The 21,236-nt window shown below is 41.9% G+C and overlaps 1 protein-coding gene across 1 annotated transcript; it reads right to left on the bottom strand.

Moving 5' to 3' along the window:
- Positions 1 to 2,112: 2,112 nt before the first annotated feature.
- On the bottom strand, positions 2,113 to 21,189 carry Map205 (Microtubule-associated protein 205). The gene is made up of 2 exons (XM_064694835.1): positions 18,907 to 21,189; positions 2,113 to 5,055 (listed from the first exon to the last, which is right to left on the bottom strand). The coding sequence occupies exons 1-2, from the start codon at positions 20,656 to 20,658 to the stop codon at positions 2,755 to 2,757; spliced, it is 4,053 nt and encodes a 1,350-aa protein (XP_064550905.1). The 5' UTR covers positions 20,659 to 21,189; the 3' UTR covers positions 2,113 to 2,754.
- Positions 21,190 to 21,236: the final 47 nt, after the last annotated feature.

Below are 21,236 nucleotides of genomic sequence, written 5' to 3'. Positions count from 1 at the left end.
AGAGTCTGTTCAATATAAATTATTTTAAAAATTATTAATCTTTTTTTTTCAAAAGAAACGAACTTCTATAAACTTTTCATTAAGACGACCAGTTGTCCATCTATGCTACTTAATATAATTAAATAAAGTTAAAATAAAAGTCTTTAAAATGTAGTAGTTAAGTCGGGGTCAAGAGATTGAACTCATACATTATAGAATATTACTTACTATTTTTTTAATATTTTTTTTTTGCTGGGAATAATTTATGAAACTATGAATTAATTGTTTTTAACTAAACGATATTCGAAATTTGGTATTCATAGTAAAATATTTTCTCAAACCTTGAAAATAAGAGTAACTTTTATGTACATAAAAATGCTTTACACAGCAGAGTACAAAAATATTCGTACTAAGATTTACCTTTAAATCGCACTTAAGTTAAGAGCTGTAAATTGGAATCCAAAAATAATTTTCACTGCACCGAAAATGACAAATGGCAGCTGTCAACGGTTTTTTCATAATTTGAAGGTAATTACGATTAATCTCCAGTAATCCACATACATACATATGTACGTAAACCTGGATGTTATATGTACATATATCTGGAAGCCTTGGCAAATCCGTATGTAAACCCTCTGAATTAACACAAAGAAATGAGAATATTCCAGTCTGGAGTTGATTTCGTATATTTAACATTTATTGGTAATAAATTTGTTTGCAAATATCTGTTCATTTCAATTGGTTTATCCATTTGTTACTACACGTTCACAATATGTACTTGTTGACTTGATATTTGATGTATGTATTTATTGGTATATGATGTATATATATGTAAATGCATGCATTTCTTTAGCTTGTATATTTTTCTTTTGGTAATATGTATGTTTATTTTGATAATATTAGTTTTGTTTGGTTTTTTTTTCAACTTGTCGTTATCATATATATTTAATATTTGTATGGATAAATAACTGAACTACGCATACAAATAGTACGTATGTTTGTTTGTTTTCCTGCAAATCATTTTATATAAATGTGTAAAATATGTTAGTTGTTAGTTAAATGCGCTCTATGGCCAATAATGCAATGCAGGAAGAAAAGCCAACAAACGGTAACCAGAGCCAGAGCCAGACCCTGCCCTAACCCTCCACAGCAGCTGTTGGTCAATGAATCACTTGGATCAGTCTCTCTCTCTACGGAGCTTGGCGGGGTCTGTGCCAAGTCAAGCCTAACAAATTACGGCCGTGTGTTTGCAGGGCGGGGGGGTTGTCAAAGTCGGTCGGTCTGCAACTCTATTAGTCATTTTGAATTGGTTTGTCCATATCCATATTTAGCAATAAATATAATTATAATTTAGCTTACGCTTTAAGTTAGCAATTTACTTATAATAAGGCAAACGAAAGTGAAGGGCACTGGGGCGGGATTATGCAAACCATAACGCAAATTGAATAACTAACTAAATACGATTATTATGTATTCAAGCAGGCATACATACATACATATATATATATATGTATATATATACCGTAATCGTAGCACTAAGCGTTGGGCATGCAGACGCATTGTATATTTGATTTATTGTATATATAGGCAAACTTTCAAATCTAGCAACTTAACATCTAAAAATGGGTCCATTTCTGGTTGAGTTTTTAACTTTTACAAAAAAGCAGGCAAAATCGGTTTCTCAATAAATTCGAATCGTTGACGCTTTGGTAATTCTCTCGCCTTCATCTCACAAAATTCAATCAATTCAATGGGTTTTAAAGCACTTGTTTGCAAATAAATAAAAATTATAGGACTTACTTAAAATAAAACAAAATAAAAAGATTTGTATAAATGTTGTCGTTTTTTTTTTGAGATTTTTTTTCTTGTATTTTTTTTTTCGTTTTTAATTTTTTTAATATGTAATATCGTTTTAAACATAAAAGTATAGAGTGTGCAAAAGTTACATTAAATGTTCTGCTTGTGCTTGTTGTTCGCGCTGCATAATTTACAAATTAAAAATTAATAATACAATACAAATCAAATTGTGTGTTGCCGTGTGTTGCGGAAATGTGTTCAAAATAACAAAACAAAAATAAAATGAATATTTCTTATTTTCTTTTCACAAAACACTGGGGTATATAAAGAGCTGCGTCGTACACCACACTACAAATTTGCGTTTCGTATAAGTTGTGTTAAGATTTTCTTTTTTTTTCCCTTTTAAGTAAATTTGAGGAACGTTTATATGTATGCTGCGTATACGTGTGTTGGGTGTGTGTGTGTGTGTGTGTGTTTGGGAGTGCACTTAAAGGAAGCACCCAAATGTTGACAGTAAAAAACACATAAATTCTAGAATATTCAAAGTTTTTTTTATAGCGCACCGTGGTTTATAATCCAACATTTTGCTGACCAAATTTTTGACAGCTGCGCAAATGTTTCATCATTTTTGTTGATTTTTTTTTTCTTTCTTTATGGATTAGTTCTGATATATCAAATATTATGTGTTAGAATTCCAACTACGAGCTACATTTATATGCGGTTGTATTTGGAAAGGGAGGCATACGTGTAAAAAACTGGACGCTCCACTGAGCCACAACTTGGAAATGGGGGGAGGATGAGGAGGATGAGGAGGAGGAGTAGGAGGTAGAGTGGAGTGGAGGAAGGAGTTCGAAAATTTCGCAGTTCGCTTTTCATGCGCAAAATACTTTTTCATAATATGTTTATAATATTAGTAAAGTAGTTTTTATTTTTCTCGATATATTTTATCAACTCATCTTCGGCTGCAGCTTGGCCCGCCTAGAAATCTAGCAGTGCCACCTCCGGATTTTGCTGCTGTGTCTCCACATTGGGCAGCGCCTCTTGCGCCGTCTCCAGAGCATCGTGCAAGCCATTTCCATTCTGTTCCAGTTCGTTTATGCCATTGGCACCAGCAGTTGGCTCAGTCTCGGCTGCTGGCGGTGCTTCTGCTGCTGCGGCGCCGGCTACTGCTGTTGCCTTGGCCGGTGTGGTGCCTGTTGTGGGTCGCTTGATTTTCATGCCAGCAGCTGGTGATGTTTTAGCGGTTTCTTTGGCTTTCGGTTTCAACGGCGAGCTGCTGGAAGCATTCTTTAGCGGCGACGACTTGCGCTGGGCGACGCCAGCACCGCTGCTCGCGGACAGCTGGGTGCGGCGCGTGCTGCTGGTGCTGCCAACTGGCGCCGAGTGTGTAAACTTGGGCGCCGGACGCGCCGTAAAATTCTTTGTAATGGTCGTTGTTGTTGTTGTAGTCGTGTTGCTGCCGGAGCTGCCGTTGGCTGCGGCCGATCTGATGCGAGTGCTGCTGGTACTGGTGCTGGTAGTTGTGCTGGGCTTGGACGCGCCATTGGCCAGCGGTTTAGTGGGACTGCGCGTTCCCGACAAAGAGCCAGTGGCTGGCGCCGTTTTGCGCAGCGTCGAAGACAAAGTGCTGCGTGGCGAGAGCGCCTTCGGCTTGGCAGCCAATGTGGAGCCAGTGCTGCTGCTCGTGGTGGCCGACTGACTGGCCGTCACCTGCAGGCGCGACTTGGTGGCTGTGGCCGTGGCCGTGCCTGTTGCTGTTGTGCCATTGCTGCTCGTGCTGGTTGCCGACTTGCGAACTGTGCTTGTGGAGCTGGTGGTGCTCCGTGCGGCGGCTGTTGTTGCCGGCTTGGCAGCGGTCTTGCTCAGGCTGCTGGCACTGGTCTTACTGACCGGTGCTGTGCCTGGGCGTGCGCCGGCCAACGTGCTGCTAGTGGAACGCGGTGCCGGCTTTCCAGCTGCATTGCTTGCGGTCAGCGGCTTGCGTGCGGTTGCGCTGCCCGTCTTGGCTGCAGTTGTTGTGGTTGTTGTTGTTGCTGAGGCTGTTGTTGTCGAAGAGCCTGTCTTGGCTGCGCCAGCAGCCGGAGCGGTGCGTGGGCGTGTTGCGGCCGGTTTGGGCACAGGAGCTGCAGTGGTGCCCACTGTGGTCCTCTTGGTAATTGCGGCGGGCGACGGTTTCGCCTTGCCTGCTGCGCCAGTTGCTGTAGTTGTTGCAGTCTTGCCGGCTGGCTTCTTGGCTGCATCAGTAGGGCTAGCCTTGATCTTGGGCTTGGCAGCAGGAGCAGCGGCAGCAGCAGCTACAGCTGCAACAGTAGCGCCTGCTGCAGCTGCAACTGCTACAGCGGCCACTGCAGCAACGGGTACATCAGCCACTGGTGCCGACTCGGCTGGCTCCTCAGCGGCAGCTGGCTCGCTGGGCGCACTGAGGAACACAGCAGTTGTCTCCTGCTGCACGGGCTCAGCAATCTGTTCCACAACTGGCTCTGGTGCAACCGGCTGCTCCACCAGCGGCTCAATGTCAGCCACAGGCTTTGGCGCTTCCTCATTGTGTGCTTCGAGTGTTGGCTCTGGTGTCTTAATGCTTGCCAGGCCATTTGTGTAGGGTGCGGGCTCAGTGTTGGGAGGATGCGAATAAGACACCTCCTCGAAAAGTTCATCCTGCAGTTTCAGTTCGTCGTAGTTTGCTTGTGTTTCTGGCTTAAAAGCTGGTTCCTCAGCCACCTGTTGCAGCTCCTCCTGGAAGAGCCGCTGCTGTGGTTGGGGTATAAAGTCTTCCTGCTGGTGCTGGTCCTCCTGGAAGAGCTGCTGATGCTCTTGCTGGAAGTGCTGCTGCTGTTCGCCAAGCTGCTGCTCTTTCTGGATGTACTGCTGCTGTTCCTCCTGGAAATGCAGCTGCTGCTCTTCCTGGAAATGCGGCTGCTGCTCTTCCTGGAAATGCGGCTGCTGCTCTTCCGGGAAATGCGGCTGCTGCTCCTCCTGGAAAAGCGGCTGCTGCTGCTGCTCTTCTTGAATGTGTTTCAGCTGCTGCTCCTCCTGTAAGTGCTGCTCCTTCTCCTCCGGGATATTTGGTTCCTGCTCCTGGAAGAACTGATGCGGCTCCTCCTGGAAGTCATGCTCCTGTTGCTGTTGTAGCATGAACTGTTTGTCCAGCTCGTTTGAAAACTGCGCTTCGGTCTTAGTCAACTTCTCTTCCTCTAAATCAAATGGATTGCTGGCCTCAGCTGGCTCCTCTTTGTTGTGGACTCCAAAGCCGGTAGCTGTTATGAAATCAGCATTCTCCACCTGCAAATTAAAAAAAGAAGTTGTTTAGTGTTCTGTTTGTGGATAGATAAACTACTCGATAATTAAATACGAATGAGCAAAGCTCTTAAAAAGCAGCACTTGCGATGCATCATTCACAATGAATTTCAAATGTTAATACCCCCAGCAGATGAAGATGATGATGATGATAATGATGACGATGACTAACAACAATCTGCCAAAAAACAAAAGGCACTAAACAATAACAACAAAAACAACAACAATAACAGCATTTGGATTGTGTCTGGCTGTCGTCTTCTTCACGCACAGAATATGTCGACATCGTCATCTCCCCTCCCCTCCCCTCCCCACCACCCACGAAAATGCGTCTTGTGTGCCCCGCTGTTGCCTGTCAAATCGATAAATGCAATGAGCCGGCACATGAAGCTAAAGTCCCTGGAAATGTCTTCATTTTTCGGGATTTGCGATGGAAAAAAATGTGTAAGATTTTAGTTTTTTTCTTTCTTCTTTTTCGATTCTGTGTGTTTGCAATTGTGCGTCAAGAAAATGTTACTTATGGTGTTATATATGATATAGCCTGTTCCCCCAGCCTGTCAGTCTGTCGCCTCTCCAAGTGAGCCCTGAGTGCAGTGCAAGCTATAAAAATAGCAGCGCCCACAAAGTACAAACTGTATTATATGTATATATACATATATATATATACGCAAGTGCAAGTATTTATGGTTGTGGCGATGCCAGCGAAAATAAATCACCCAGCCGATGAATTTCCAGCTAAATAAATGAAAGATTCTTTTTGCCCCAATATCAGATGAGTAAGAAAACAAGATAAATAAACACAATACATGCACATTCGTTCCGGCACACACTTCCAACCCGATTTAACAAAGTGTTTCGGGAATTTTTATTACTTTCGGACAAAATTAATTCAACAATATAAAATATACATATATAACAAACATTATGTGTATTATAGAAAACCAGAATTTGTAGAAGTTGAAACGCTCTGATTAACCAATTAAAGATATATATTTAAAAGCCTCAATAAACCAGATTTAATATTTTCAGGGTTACATTTATTTGATCGTCCCATAGCATATACATTTATAAAATAATTGACATCATTCCCTTAAATGTATTTCTGAATAAATTGTGGGCGACCCCGAGAAGCATGCTATAAAAGTGTGAAATGTTGGAAATGCTGTTGCAGGGGGTCAAGAGAGAGAGAGAGAGAGAGAGAGAGAGAGAGAGAGAGAGAGAGGGAAAGAGAGGGTGTGCACTGTGCAGAGCAACAACCCTCAAATGAAGCACGCGCTCACATCAGATTCTGCTGCATATCAGCTGTGTCTGCGTATTTGCGAGGGTTGTGCACACACACATGCACACACACGCACCATAACTCAAATTACTAATGCATACAAATTATGATAATGACATCAGCCGCGCTGTGGCGAACTTGTGAAAGTGAGAAAGCAGCTAGCATAGCGGCTGGCAATGTCATGACAATTGCTGCCATTGGGCGGCAGCAACAGCCGCAACGACGACAACAACAACAACGAAAAGAAGCGACAGCAAACAGCGATGACATAGCGCGACACATACACACACACACACACACAGACGCACAGAAAGCAAAAAGTCAGATGACAGGAAGCGTGTACTGTGACACGGCGTTAGTTTTGGCGGCGCTGTCCAACAGGGTACAAATGTAGCGTTAACATTTTTTCCGGCACTTTTCTTCTAGCACGCAACGCAACACCGCAGCAGCAATCGCAATCGCCGTCGCGGTTGCCATCGCAGTCGCGGTCGCCGTCGCAGTCAACGTCGCAGCTGTAGACGCTTTAAAATGTCATTGACCAGCAAATGCCACCAGTTGGGGCCGCAGTAGCCCGTTGCCGGTGTTTTGTCGGTCTTGCTGCCCACTCGCGCAATTGCTGGCTTTCTTTTGTTGCTCAAGCGTAATGGGGCTAAAAGTGAGCTGAAGCCGAAAAAGTTAAAATCAAAATGAAAACGAAGTAAAACAGAAGAAAAAGCATGAACCGGTTAAATCGCAGCTTAGTCAGCTTATATGTAGATGACTCATCAACAGCAGCCAGCAGAATTAATTAATTAATCAGTGGATTTAAATTATGCAATGCCAATTGCCATTTATAAATAACCTACATTTAACACTCTCTACCTCTCTCCTCACACTCTCTCTCACTCTTGCAATAAAACTGTTTGGCATTTTATCAGCCCAAACTATGCGTCAGTGTCGAACGAGCTGGCAACACTGCGAAGCTGCCAACTTTGCCGGCCGGCCTGCCTATTTGCTAAACGTTTCGACCTGTTTTGCTTGTGTGCAAAAAAAAAATAAGAACTTTTTTTGCAAACTCTAATTCTGTTCGTACTTGTACATATACATGTATAGACATACATATGTGTTTGCAGCTAGGTTTCAAATTTAAGTGCATGATTTTTTCTATTATTGACAAATGATTTTGACACTTAAGACGAGCAACGGCGCCAGGCAAATCTTGCCAGCAGCGGCTACAACAATGGACGCAACTTATTCATTGACGGCGGCGTCGCTGCTGGTGGGTGAATTATGTGTATATGTATAAGTATGTTTGTGTATGTTTGCTTTCTGCTTGTTTCTCTTGGGATTTTGCACAAAAATAAAACAATAACAAAGCAAAACAAAACGCAATGATGACATCAACATTTTCAGTCTCCACTTCTCTCTCATTTATATATGCACACACACGGCGAATTTTAATGCTGATGATAATTGTGAAAAGTGCGCAGCAAAAGAAGAAATTGCACGAACGTTGCCAGAGTTGACGTCAGCTGTAGGCAGAGCAAAGAGGGCAAACGAATATTGAGTGTGAAGAGCAGAGAGCGGCAAGGTAATCAAGATCAGCAGACTGTGGGGAGAGTTGTGCTTGTTCTTGTTCTTGTTTGTGTGTGCGACCGTGCAAATTGCTGAAAATCAAAAACAAAATTGGGCCATAAGCAACAACAATAACAGCACACACACACACAAATCAAGTTCAACAGATGGCGCACATTTGCATTTCGACTGGCCATGGGGGCGCTATAGCTTGATGTCGCCAGGGGCAGGTGGCGTTGGGGCTGGCTATAACTTTTCAATGCGTCCAAAATGGCACAGCAAACAACATGCAAAGACAATTTATAGAGTCGCAAATTTTTGCGCAAAGCCAACAAATCACTTGAATTATTGAATCGTCGTCGGCGTCGACGTTGTTGTATCACATGGCTCGTTAGAAAACCAAACTGGGCAACCGAACAGACGACAGTGCCCATTAAGCGCATACAAATATGGTTTGCAGTAAGCTCGCAGCAGGGTCTAACTCTTTTTGGCGATACGCACACTTACATTATGCATATTATAAAAACAATAAAATAGCTAAATGCCTAATAATGTGCAGAGAGAGAGACAAAAAGAGAGAGAGAGAAAGAGAGGCGGCGAGCGGCGCAATGACTAAGCCCGCGCTGGGGCGGTGGCAAAAGACAGCGACCACAAACTATAAAATACAATGCCAAATTAAGCGACAGCCGAAGACACACGCACACACAAACATGCACATAAAATAATGTGCGTCTATGTAATTTCTATTTATAAATGTTTGGGCACATTCAATGTAGTTGACATAAGCAAAGGAGCCAAAATCTATTAATTGAGCATGCAATCTGCCGTCTCTTTGCCGCTCACTCACTATCTCGCTCTCTTTCGCTGCTTTTGATGTGTTGCAGCTACTTAACTGTGCAATAATAACAAGTACTGTGCGCTGCACTGTTACTGTTACTGTAACTGTTACTCTTGGTACATAATGCTAATGATGTTGAAATTCTGTGTGTCTGTGTGTGGCAAGCAACACCAGCAGTAGAGGTAAGCAGCCAGTGCGCGCCACATGCAACTGCAGCACGCAACATGTTGCCAATGTTGGCAGTCTGGCTATATGGTTTTTTCTCTTTTGTTTTTTTTTTGGTAGCAGCTCATGCTGCACATCATTAATCTTCCAATGTTGATTAATGCACAATTTTATGCTATTTTCATTATTTTTCTACACATTTAACAACAAAAAACAGCGCTGCAGCTGAGGCATGAAACCAACGCCAGGGGGCGCCCTTTATGTGTTTAATTTTTTGCTTTATTATTTCTTCTTAGTTATAATTGATTTTTTTATTGCTTCAATCTTCTAGTCTTGCTTGCAGCTCGCAGAGCGGAAATGATACAAGCCTAGAAAAATGCACCTCGATACCAATTGTGCTCTGCCTGCACCACTAATCGAACATTTTGCTTAGTCAGCTACGAATTCCAATCAATTGGGAACAGTTGCGCTGCACTACTTTGGCCAACAGACCGGGAAAGTCAAAATATAATTTGGTCAATTAGTGAACAGAGCTGCGACAGTTACGCCAACTCATCCGACTCGACTGAGTCAATGAATTATGGCGACGCCATTCATAAAAGAATTAATAAGCAATAAAAATAAATAAGCAAGTAGGTACAGCGCGAATTGTGTAGGAAAACCGGCAAGTGGCCATGGCAACAGATTTTCGCAAACAAGACAACAGGCAAAAAGCATAAAAACATTAAAAAAAAAAATAAAAATAGATCAGACCCAACGCAGCAACAACTAGAGATTTGCGAAACCACGTTACATATATTAAATTTATTATGGTGTGACAATTATGAAGTAGTCCCTCTAAAATTATTCGCTGGGCTCCGAGTCACCAGTGGCAACGTGGCATGCAACCAATTTTTGCAAAACCAGAAAAATACACACAAAAAGGAAAGACTATTATTGGAACGTCGAAGAGTAAATACCCTTTCACACATATGCTTGAGAGAAATGTGTCTATACTATAACATTGTTGTCATAGAAGCTACATAATCTGACGGTAAGTTGGGATTATAGTAAAGCACGTAATGATATAGATACCTAAAATATATGATATAGATACCTGATATTGATAACATTTTGCTCATAATTTTTTCATCAGACGTGCCTATTTCAGCTTTATAAAGACTCCAACAGAAGGTCCCATGCAAAGCTTTGATAAGGTAGCTCTATAACTGAGATAAGTTTGCATGGAAGCAGATCGACTAATATGGCGGCTATATCGACTTGGCTGATGTAACTGTTCGATAATATATATACCTTATGGGTTTGAGAGACTTTTTGCGTTACACACAAGGTGAGAAAATTAAAATACCCCCAGCAAGGGTATAAAACACAGCACAAGAATAGAAAGTTAATTAAGTTTTATTTCGCGCCGTTGCTTTTTGAGCTCTACAGAGTTTATTTTCCATACTTTTCGCAGGTTTCAAAAGAAAAGCCCAACGCGACGTTGTCGTCAGTTGTTCATAATGAATGCTAATGTTGGTAATGATGATGATGACGATGATGATGATGATGATGAACGAGCTGGGCCGCGACGTTTGTTCTGCGGTCGGGTTTGGACCTTTTCTCGTTGTATACAGATTGTCTGTGTCTGTTGCTTGGGGAAAATTTGTGAAAGGTTTGTCCAAAATAAATATGAGAAAATATCTATTGTAATTTGCTTTAGAAACCGCAAGACGAGTTGAGACATAAAACTATTTGCTTGCGACTTTGGATTAAAGATTAAAGAAAGCTAGCTGGAAATACCTTTAAAATGGGTATATATTTTCTGATTTATTAAGGTATTTTAATTGGATGTACATTTCGGCAATTGCTGTTCCCGTTTTTCCAGACTTCTAGACTGGTTCCATTATGAAAATATCATGCCTGGTAATGGTAATTCAGTCAGAGAATATTATAACTCAAATCAAATGCAAGCATAGAAAGGAATTTTCGATCAAATAAAGTTTTTGTGATTTTAATCTCCGTCTCCTTCTCTACAAAGAGTCTCGAGTTTAAAAGCCTCTTGATGATTCGAGAAATCCCGAACAGATTGCAATCCCGAATGTATCGATATTCAACAAATGATATAGAAGTTCTACAAAAAGCCTTTCAGGGCGGAATTAACTTTATATAAAAAGCTAAAAAGTTTCATTCAATTAATATGACTGGGCATCTTTGGAAGGGAAGTGCTTTTGGTCTGTTAAATTTATTATTTAAACGACTGGCAGATAAATGGGAAGCGCTTTAATTTGCCAGTACGAATGTTGGAGGAGTTTCGTTCGAGTGAAAGGCTTTTAATGGGCAACAAATTGTGCCTATTGCCCTCTCGAATTTCAATGCACGCTCGTAAATCCATTGGCAATTGTTGATAAAGATGCGGCCGCAATATCAAAGCCAATAGCCAGAGACTGCAGGCAGCAAAAAAATAAATAAATAATCCGATAAATAAATAAAAAAAAATGTACATATATACAATTGTATGCATATGTATTTGTGGCAAAGAAATGCAACAACAAAGACAAAAGCATATTGGCGCGCCGACATGAAACAGATTCAGCTGCGCTTTTGTGAAAGTATTCAACGGATACGTAGCGCACGAAAGAACCAAAAGATACAATTACAATATGGCCAGGCCACTCGCGGCCAGGCTAGACCACTAGACCACATTGCAGCGAGCCACATGAATGGTTATAGATATAGATACATTAGAATGGCGTCGGCCGTTGCCATGAAATTGACTGCTTTTGTTGGCCAAGTGCCTGAATAGTTGGCTGACTCACGCGGAGGCAACGTGAATTAGATACAGAGACTGACGTACTGCCAAGCCAAGATGGATAAGCGGCAACTAGACGCATGTAGAGAAAAAAATCATAATAGTGCAAAATATGATATACATACTTCAATACTAAACTGAGGGGCTCTACGGCTGTTTTAGAGGCCAAAAGAAATTGTTAATAGCGCAAATGGTAATGGTAATACAAAAAAAAAGTATATATATATATATATATATGAAAACACCTGGCCAACTAAGACGCTAGTCGCTTGGCCAGCGCACGAACATTGTTTCGGTTTGGCAACACGGCTAACTAAGCCAGGCCCCTCTCGAAAGGCCTTCCCATAGAGCCACGATTACTACCACTTCTGCCTATTCTGGCTTTATGAGTTCTTTAACATTGGCCGTGCCCCATGGCAGACAAAGGCTGGGCAAATGGCCGACGGCTAATGGCCATCGTCTCTTGCGGCCGTTGTCTTTGCCAAGTGCTTTACACACTCTTAGCCAAATCCAGCAATTGCAAGCCAAATGCAATCAGCTCTGGACAATTTGAAAGGCAGCTAGTTTAGCGCAGCAAAACTCTTTCGACTCTCATTGCCCTGCCCATATTTTTCACAGCCTGCCGATAGGCGAGACGCCCATATTATTACTTGACGTACGTAGCTGTAAATTTTCTGTATACCCTTGCTGACGGTATTTAAGTTTTAGTGGGAAATTTGTGACGCATTGAAGAGGACAATTCCCCAGACCCAATAATGAATATATATTCTTCAACTGACAGGTCGATATAGTTGCCATATCTGTCTGTCTATGCAAAAGAGTCTGTGAATTTGAAGATATTGTCAAGAAACTATGTAAAAAGTTCATTTTAAAACTGATTATGTTCATGTTAAAACAACTTCTTTGCTTTCCAAGATATCCTCACATAACTTGGCATTTACGACCTTCCAGCTCTTCACATTTGAGAACATTTTTATCGTGGAACAAATCGCTTTGTTAACAGATCTAAAGAACCGTATAACATATGACACCTACAGAAATAATCTGTGGAAAATAAAGCTTATGTGTAAAAGTATAATAATTCCAAGTCTGCAATGTATTCAATATTCGGCGTGCCGAAAAAGCTGCTGGCTCTTGACTTTTTTTCGTTACGTTTCGTCTTACGTTTTTTGCGATTAATTAAACTAAATTGACCTGCAGGTTGGGTTTTTCGACAGAACCGGTTCCACATCATATTCATCATTCTTAGAATTTTTTGCACATTTATTTTTTTGTGTTTTTTTTATGGTCAACATGAGCCGAACTGCTTTAAGGCCTGAAGATCGGTGGGCTGGACGGTAGTTAACAATTTACCTTGTTTATGGCGAATATTTCGCAACTAATAGATACGTCCTATCTGCAGTCGCCCTGTGTGGCTTTCACAAGGCATTCAGCTAGATAACTTGTCTAAAATTAGAGCTGCTTTCTTCCCATTATATCATGGCTTAATTTTATCAAGGAATGTTTAATTCGACTATGATTAATTGAATACTTATTGCTGGCCAAGCGGTAAATTCTTTGAGCTCTACTGCTGCAGATAAGAAAGTTTGGTTCGAAGCGCTCTATACGAAGTTTATTAAGTATTTCAAATTGTTTCTGGTATGAGCTCATTATGGTGCTGTCATCTAAGTTAGTCATATTTAGCAAATACCCTCAAACTATCTGAATTTCATAGAATGTTCCGAATGGTTCAGTCGGCCTATATTATATTGCCTAGCTAAAGATAATATGTCAGATTTGTTTTATAGTTAAAAAATGAGAATAAATAAAAAAGGTGTTGAAGATTACAATCCCTTGATTTTATGTATATTGCTTAAGTGATTAAGTTTGAATTTGTAGATATCTTAAATAAAATATAGGATTATTTACTAAGATGAGGACTAATTTGTTGTTTCCTTTTTTAAACTTTACTTTATGTATATAAGAAAATTTTAAATATTTTTTCTTAAATTTTTGATTACTCGTATGGCTCTCAGGCATTCGAAAGAAATCATATTCTTTGCTGGAACTGACGCTTGTACTACATAAAGCCCATTCCAAAAACCCCATAGCAAAAGTTTAAGTCCACTACTCTTCATAAACCGCCGGGAGCCTTGGGCATGTCTCCTAAATGGCTGTCAGAGATGCAAAATTCCACTTAAAAATACAAATAGCTTAACGTTAGGCAAATTACTGTACATCGTCTACGGTTCGCTCCTGCGGCACATGCACAACTTAAGAGCAGAATTATCTAGTCGAGCTGCTGGAGGAATAGATTGTGCAGAAGCAGTCGCCATGGACTCTGACGTTTTCAGAGATGGATCACCTCTAGAAATAGCTAGAGACCGCTCAGCAAATCTGGCCTGCACAAAATGACTTTCAATTAAAAACACTTTTGGAGCACTTGGCTGTGACACCCCAGCAACAACGATTAAAGCCTATTTATAATACCGGAGGCCGGAGCTGGTTGCGAACTGTCGACTATTCCAGGCAATTTTTTGTGCCGCCTCGCCAGAGACTGGAGGGGAAGGGGGTTACATGGTGCAGTCAGCCGTCAGCGCTGCAGGGGCCACAAAATGCATTGCGACATTTTGTCGCCCATTTTAGTAATTATTTTTACATATTTTTCGTTGCTTTTACATTTTGTTTTTTTTTTTTCGTTTTGAGAAGCTATTGAACTTGGCACAGGGTTGAAATTTTAAAAATAAATTTCAACTCGTAGACGCGGAGGAGAACATGCATAAATTTCATTGCAGTGCAGTGTAGAAGCAGGAAGCAAAAAATGTATCTGCAAGTGCGAGTATCTGCAAGCGGGCCAAGCGAAAGTGTCGCCTACAAACACATACACATGCAAATATATTATAGAATGGGGTGTACATATATGCACAATGTATATACCCATTTGACAGTGTAAATTTAGATAACGCATATAGCAAGACTGGGCAAGCGAGAGGCCATGCGATTACAGCAAAGACAGCCGCATGCAAAATGAGATATTGTATCTGCAAGATAAAAAGCACTTCAGCTGCTGCTGCGGCTGCTGCTGCAACTGCCGTTGCTGCACAGAGCCCCCATTTCTTTTGAACTGCAAAACGTAAAATGCTGCAATTAGACGCCGCCAAACGGCTTCAAGTGGCATGACTCCAGCTACAGCTACAGCCACAGCCGCAGCCACAGCTTCAGCAACATCTTCAGACGTGTGCTCTTGCCTTTTTGGCAATCAGACTTCAGTCAACCTACACAATGGCAATAGCAATCATATTGCAGCAAGATTTCTGGCCGTCGCCGTCGTCTCGCAATTGTTCTGCTTTTGGCTTTTGGGGCCTCCTCCTCGTTGGGAGACCGCAAAATGAAACTCGTTTTGCGCACACACAGACATGGACACACTCGCGCACACACACATACATGCACACTTGGCCAACTCTTGTACATTATTTACCAACTTTGTCTGACGCCTGATTTTTTTTTGTTTTACTTTTTTTTTTTTGCATTTAGGCTGATTTTGGGCGTCAGTTGAGCTACATATATACTTCTCGTACTTTCGTACTTAGGTGGGCAGACAAGATATGTTTAAGCACACTCCTCACACACACATACACACACACACGTATACATACATGCAGAGAGAGCGACAGATACTCGTATCTGTATCTCTAAGCACTTGTTCGTGTGGGCAGACGAGGCTGGGCGTAGGATTGGCGTAGACGCCAAATGCGCTTACGGAGAGCTCAAAGCGGACCACCCGTTGCCCAAACTGCATGCGATGGCAACAGCAACAAAAGTAGCGCTTATAGAAAACAACACACTTGTGTGTGTGTGTAAACTAAATTACAAACGAAAAAAAAAATTGAAGAGGCAAGCAATTTTAATTGAGTTAATAATCTTAATGGATTTTTCAAACTTAATTACCAGTTTGTGCTTATTGAGTTTTTGTTGCTGCTGTTATTATTTTTATTTGTAATGTGCTTTTTTAAACAATTTTTGGCCCAATTATGGTTTAAAATAAGAGCAACTTAACATATCACTGTTAAGATACTATAAAGACTTTAGCAGCGTCTGTTAATACACTGTTAAAATCGTACCAGCGTGTTAACGGCTGCGTTTTCATCAATTTTTTAAATGAAAATATATATTTGTTGTATTTATTGTATAAGGTATGCATCTCCTACCTTCTATAGATATTTAAAAACGACCTTCATTTACACTGTATTGTAATATTTCATTGTTTAGTTCGCCTATTGCGTTAGTCAGACATGTGTTTCCCTATTTTAAAAATATTTATGGACGCGCTGCGCTTAATTATAACAAAAATAGCGTAGTTTTTTTTCTGCTTCTTTCTGTGTCGCTGTCCATCAATTGTCAGAAAAATCGTAATAATAAAAAGCATTTGTTTTACTATGACGATGATGACGATGCTAATTTATGTAAATTGCACCAATTTTAATTAAACACAAGTTTAAACAAATGTCATGCGAATTGTGGCGAAAGTTTGCAACAAAAGCAACAACAACAAAAATAGAAACAATAAAATTTGTAATTTTATTCAGTAGTTTTATGAATGTGTGGGAACTTTGGGCCCCAGGCCCCGGCTGAGTCATAACATAAACGCGTGAACTTTATTATCAGCTTGTTTGTGTTCAGAGTCTAGAATCGAAATGCACCCGAAACGCCCGCATGTACATCTACATATTCATATACGCTTACATACATACAAAAACGTAGGTATTTTGTCGCCTGAATAGCGCCGTTTATATTATAAATAGACTTAGCGATAAGACGGCGACAAGAGGCGCGCAATTTTAAATGCGCTTAGAAAAAATCATTTTGTTTATTTGATTAATCAAGCAAATGATTATTTGCCGATTACTGTTATTTAACAGCATGCGGCTAACAGTGCCGCTAATTGGCTACGCCTGCACAACTTATCTGCCAAGCGGCATTTCAAATAGCTTCTGATAAGAAATACAAAATAAAGAAGCAAAAAAAGCTAAATCAGAAGTCTAACAACAAAGCCTTTTGATCGCCCGGTTTTGTTTACAAATTCACCGCACCTTCGATTGGTGACAAGCTGTCTGTTACGCTAATTGCTGTTGTTATTCTTGTAGTTGTGCTTTATGTTGGAAACAGAAAATAAACAATATAAATTTGTGACGGACACGGAATAAAAGCAGGGCAAAGCGAAAAAAAATATATATGTATATTTAAATCAACATGTAAATGGATATACCTTTGCGTGCGTGCTATCTTTGTTTAGGCAAAATACAACAAAATATGTAATAATAAATAAGAAAAAGACACAAATCATGTTGGTAAATAATATGCAAAAACAAGCGGCGAAAATGAAAACGAAGAGCTGGTGGTGGGCAGCAGGAGGGGGGTATGCATGAAGAAAGCGTTTTGTTACAGGCGTAAATTATACACACAACGAAACTCCCACAGGAAGTTCGATAGCAGCACAAACAATGCCCAGCAGCAGCAGCAGCGCCGACTGCAGCAACGGCGGCGGCGGTGCAAGACAAAGCACATACAAAAAAATCATAAAACATTGTATTAGTATATGTCTGTGTGCTTGTATATGCCATGCAAGCGAAAACCGTATATGACCCAATTAAGTGAACCCAAGCGCTTGTGTAATTATGAAAGCTGTGTCTGTGTGTGTATAAATGTATATGTGTTTGTGTGCATTGGAGCTGGAATTTGCAACGAAGCGAAAAGGTTGCCACTCTTGCCGAAGTCGTTGTTTCTGTTTATATTGTTGTTGCTGTTGTAGTTGTAGTTGTTAGTGTTGGTCATGCAGATTGCAGACAGCGGCGAGAGCGCCAGCGCCAGAGAGCAAGTTTGAGGGGAGTTTGGCAGACGCTCTTACACCAACTTACACATATACAAGAAATGCATTAAGCCGAATCGTTGACCGCAAGCTCTGCCAGCAGCACAATATCCAATTGGAACGGAAATCAAATACCGAAGGCAGAAAAAAAACACCTCAAATAAAACACGGTAGCAAAAATAACAAAAACCAAGTGGCCAAATGGCGACAATAATATTTTATCTTAGAGGCAAGAGGTCAACAGCATAAAGTGCTGCCACACAAAAGCCGCAATAAAGAGAGGAAGTGGTATAAGCAAAAAGGCAATAAAAATAGCAGCAACAACCCTTGGGTCGCCCTTAATTATTTAAAAATGGAGTTTAAAGTACACACACACAGACATACGTACGTACGTACTTATAGGCGCATTAAAACCCCACCCAAGAGCAGCTTAATCTTTGGCACCAAACACTTCACACACACGCAAAGCACTTGCATGTCCTGCTGAGTGTGTCAGAACGGAAACGTGTAGATAGGCAAGTTAGAGAGAGAGAAAAGGAGCGTAAGCGAGCGAGTTAACGGAACACACCCTAGCGCTGACGTTCTAAAAATTGCATTAGCACTTGCAGAGAGAGGGAGCTAAAGGGCAAGAGAGCACGTAATGGGGAATACCGTAAAGAGAGGGACGCCAAAATGCATGCAGACAGCTGTGTGCACAGAAACAAAGAAGTATACCAACAAATTTAATGATTTCTCGTGGCCCAGGTGAGTAGACACATGGCAAGGACAAGCATATAGGGCGGACGATATGGCAACGATAGTGACAGCAAAGAGGAAACACGTCGGAAACTGAGACGGGGACGTACAACATGAAAACACACGCACACAGCCACATACAGGGTGCAGGACAAATGACGAGTGTATAATGACGTTTTTGACAAATACGTAATGTTCCAGAATGAGTCATTCAGTTGTACCTAGAGATGGGCGCGGTTCCACCTTGTCAGTGGCGTGACACGACGCTAAAATCGTGAACGCTTGAATAAGTTAATTAAGTTTAAGGTTATTTTTTATAATAAATTAATTATAAGCAAGTATGCCAACAAAAATATTTCTATAATATACACAGAAAATAGATTGAAATAGATTGGAATCTTATTAGATTGTATGCTTTTAGATGTAGTTCCAATTAGCCCGATTTAATTAGATTTTCGAAATTTCTACAATCATGTGTTGAAACAGAAACCAAAGTAAGATGATTTTTTTTTTTTGGTATTTTAATGTTTAATGTATCTCTAATTTCTGGAAGATTTTTTCTCGTCCCTTAAAGCCCAAGTCACGCGACCATCTTTAGTTTAAAATCTACTGTCTCTATGTTAGCTTACCTGAGGCGGAGCACCGGCATTGAAATGATTCTCGAAAGGGTCCGACAACAAGAGCGGCTCCTGCTGCTGCTCCTTTGTTTCTTCGACAAGGTGTTTCTCCTCGGTGGAGGAGGACAGAGGTGATGGTGTAATGTCCACAATGTCTGCCTGTTCTGGCTGGAGCTCAAGCGTTGTGGTCGTGGCTGTTGGAGCCGCATCTTCGTTTTCTGGAAAATCTGCGAGCGGACTGAACATGGGCGCACTGGTGTCTAGCAGTAGACTCTGATCCTGATCGTGATCTTGTTGAGCGAATGCATCACTGGAGGTGTGCTCCAAATAGAAAGAGGCCTGCATGGGATCGATCGGTTGACGTGGCTGCTGATGCAGCTCCTCAATGGAGGGCGATTGGGAAACAAGCTCCTTCTCCTCCACATTGAGCAACTCCTTCTCCTTGAGCGGCTCCTCGCCTGGTGTTTGCTGCGGCAACGTTTGCACCGAATTCAATATGTCTTCAATTGGGGCACTCGAGTTTGATTCGCCGTAAATGGACTGCTTCATAATGTCGTCTTGAAGCTGTGTGGGCACAAAATTCGTATCTGCATGTGGCTCCTGCAGCTCCAAGTTTGCATCCAAATCGGCGTCCAAGTCAACGCTGGTCTCCGGACCATGATCGATGCGCTGCTCTAGCTGCTGATAGATCTCGCTGCCATTCTGGAGCTGATCGGCGGTAGTCAGATCGGATTCGCCGGGGAACGTGTCATCCTCCTGCTCCAGCTCGTGCGGACGCCTGTCGGCTCCATTGTCGAACTCGCACTCATCGGGCAGCGCAATGGTGTCCATGTTGCAGTCGCGTGCTCCTTTGCGTGGACTCTCAGCGACTAGATCGTCGGCCAACAGTTGGCGCCCGAGCGTCTGCAGTGGCTCGCCGGGTGCCGGCGAAGCTGGCTGCGAGCCAAAGTGTGGCACAAATTCAACAGCATTGGGATTTAGTTGCGAGTGCGGCTCCAGATCCAGCTCCAGATCTAACCCAGCCTGTTCCTGGCCAGTTGGATGGACATTCTCCTTGTTATCAAAGTGTTCTGCTCGTACATCGCTGGCTAATTGCTCTGGTTCTTGTTGTTGTTCGCTGAGGCTGCTAGTGCCATAGGTGGTTGCCACAGAGCTTGGCTCATCCTCCTCATCTGCATCCGCGTCATCTGGCTGCAGTTGCTCTGCTTTTGGCAACGACGCCTCCTTTGGCTGCGGCTCCACTTCACCCGTGGTTGAAGTTGTGGTCGTGTTAGAGTTGCTTGAAAAGTCGCCATCATGCTTAATCACCTCGACGTCCTCTTCTTCTTCGGCAGCTGCAGCAGCAGCTGCTCTGAAGCCGGCTGCGCTGCCAACGCCATTGCCCAGGCTCAAGTCCATGCCGAGCGACATGTACGCGTCGCTGCTGCTGCCAACAGCGACGCCGTTGCCGTTGCCGTTGCCAACACCAATACCAATACCATTGCCAACACCAACGCCAAAGGCGACGTCGACGTCAGCGTCGCTAAACTTTTCGCCGTAGAATTGATGTTGCTGCTGCTGCTGTTGTTGCTTTTCGCTCTGCTGCACTTCTTTTATGTACTTCCATTCTTCGTCGTCATCGTGCTCGCCAGACTTGGGGCCAATGTTGGGCACCAGCTCGGCAGCAACGTCTGCCGCATTGCCGGCGCTGCCAGCGTTTTGCAGACTCTCCGCAAGGCGATTTTGCAAGAAATTGTCGAAGTGCGCGTTATCCTCGTGTTCCATTTTGATGCAGCAGCTGCTTTCTAACTTTTGCAATAATCAATTGCTGTTGGTGTTTTTTTTTTACTTCTTGTGTGTTTTTACTTTTTCGACTTCTCCTTATTTTTTTAAAGATGCCAACAAAAAAAACTGATGTGATTCAGTTTGTGCTCTCGCTCAGTCGTGATTCACACGCCGCTTCTTGGCTCTTCTTTCTTGCAAATTCTCCTTTTGCTCTTGCGCCGCACCGCCTCTTACATACACACACACACACGACAAAGAGAGATACACGCACACACTCAAACGAACAGCCGCCAATCACGAAATGCTTCTTCTTTTTGCGCAGTCCTGCTTCCCAAATGTGCTCACAAATTAACTGACTTTTAACGCGCACGCAAACACATTAATTTTAATTTTAACAAACAGTTCAATGTAGTGTAAAGTCTAAACAAATCGCAATTCAAACTTTTCTATATTTTCAGTTATTTTTGAAAATCACTTTGCCCACCGATTCTTGCGCACATACGACCTTCCAGCTTTAAAACAGAATTCACAATGTTGTGCGCGATACAAGAATTCGATATACTAGAGATGGTAACTGG

This window comes from Drosophila montana, unplaced genomic scaffold (genome assembly GCF_035044405.1).
Source record: "Drosophila montana isolate Dmon_TW-CO22-7 unplaced genomic scaffold, ASM3504440v1 contig_3733_1, whole genome shotgun sequence".
Classification (NCBI taxonomy): Eukaryota; Metazoa; Arthropoda; class Insecta; order Diptera; family Drosophilidae; genus Drosophila; species Drosophila montana.
This window is presented reverse-complemented; position numbering and strand designations above follow the sequence as displayed.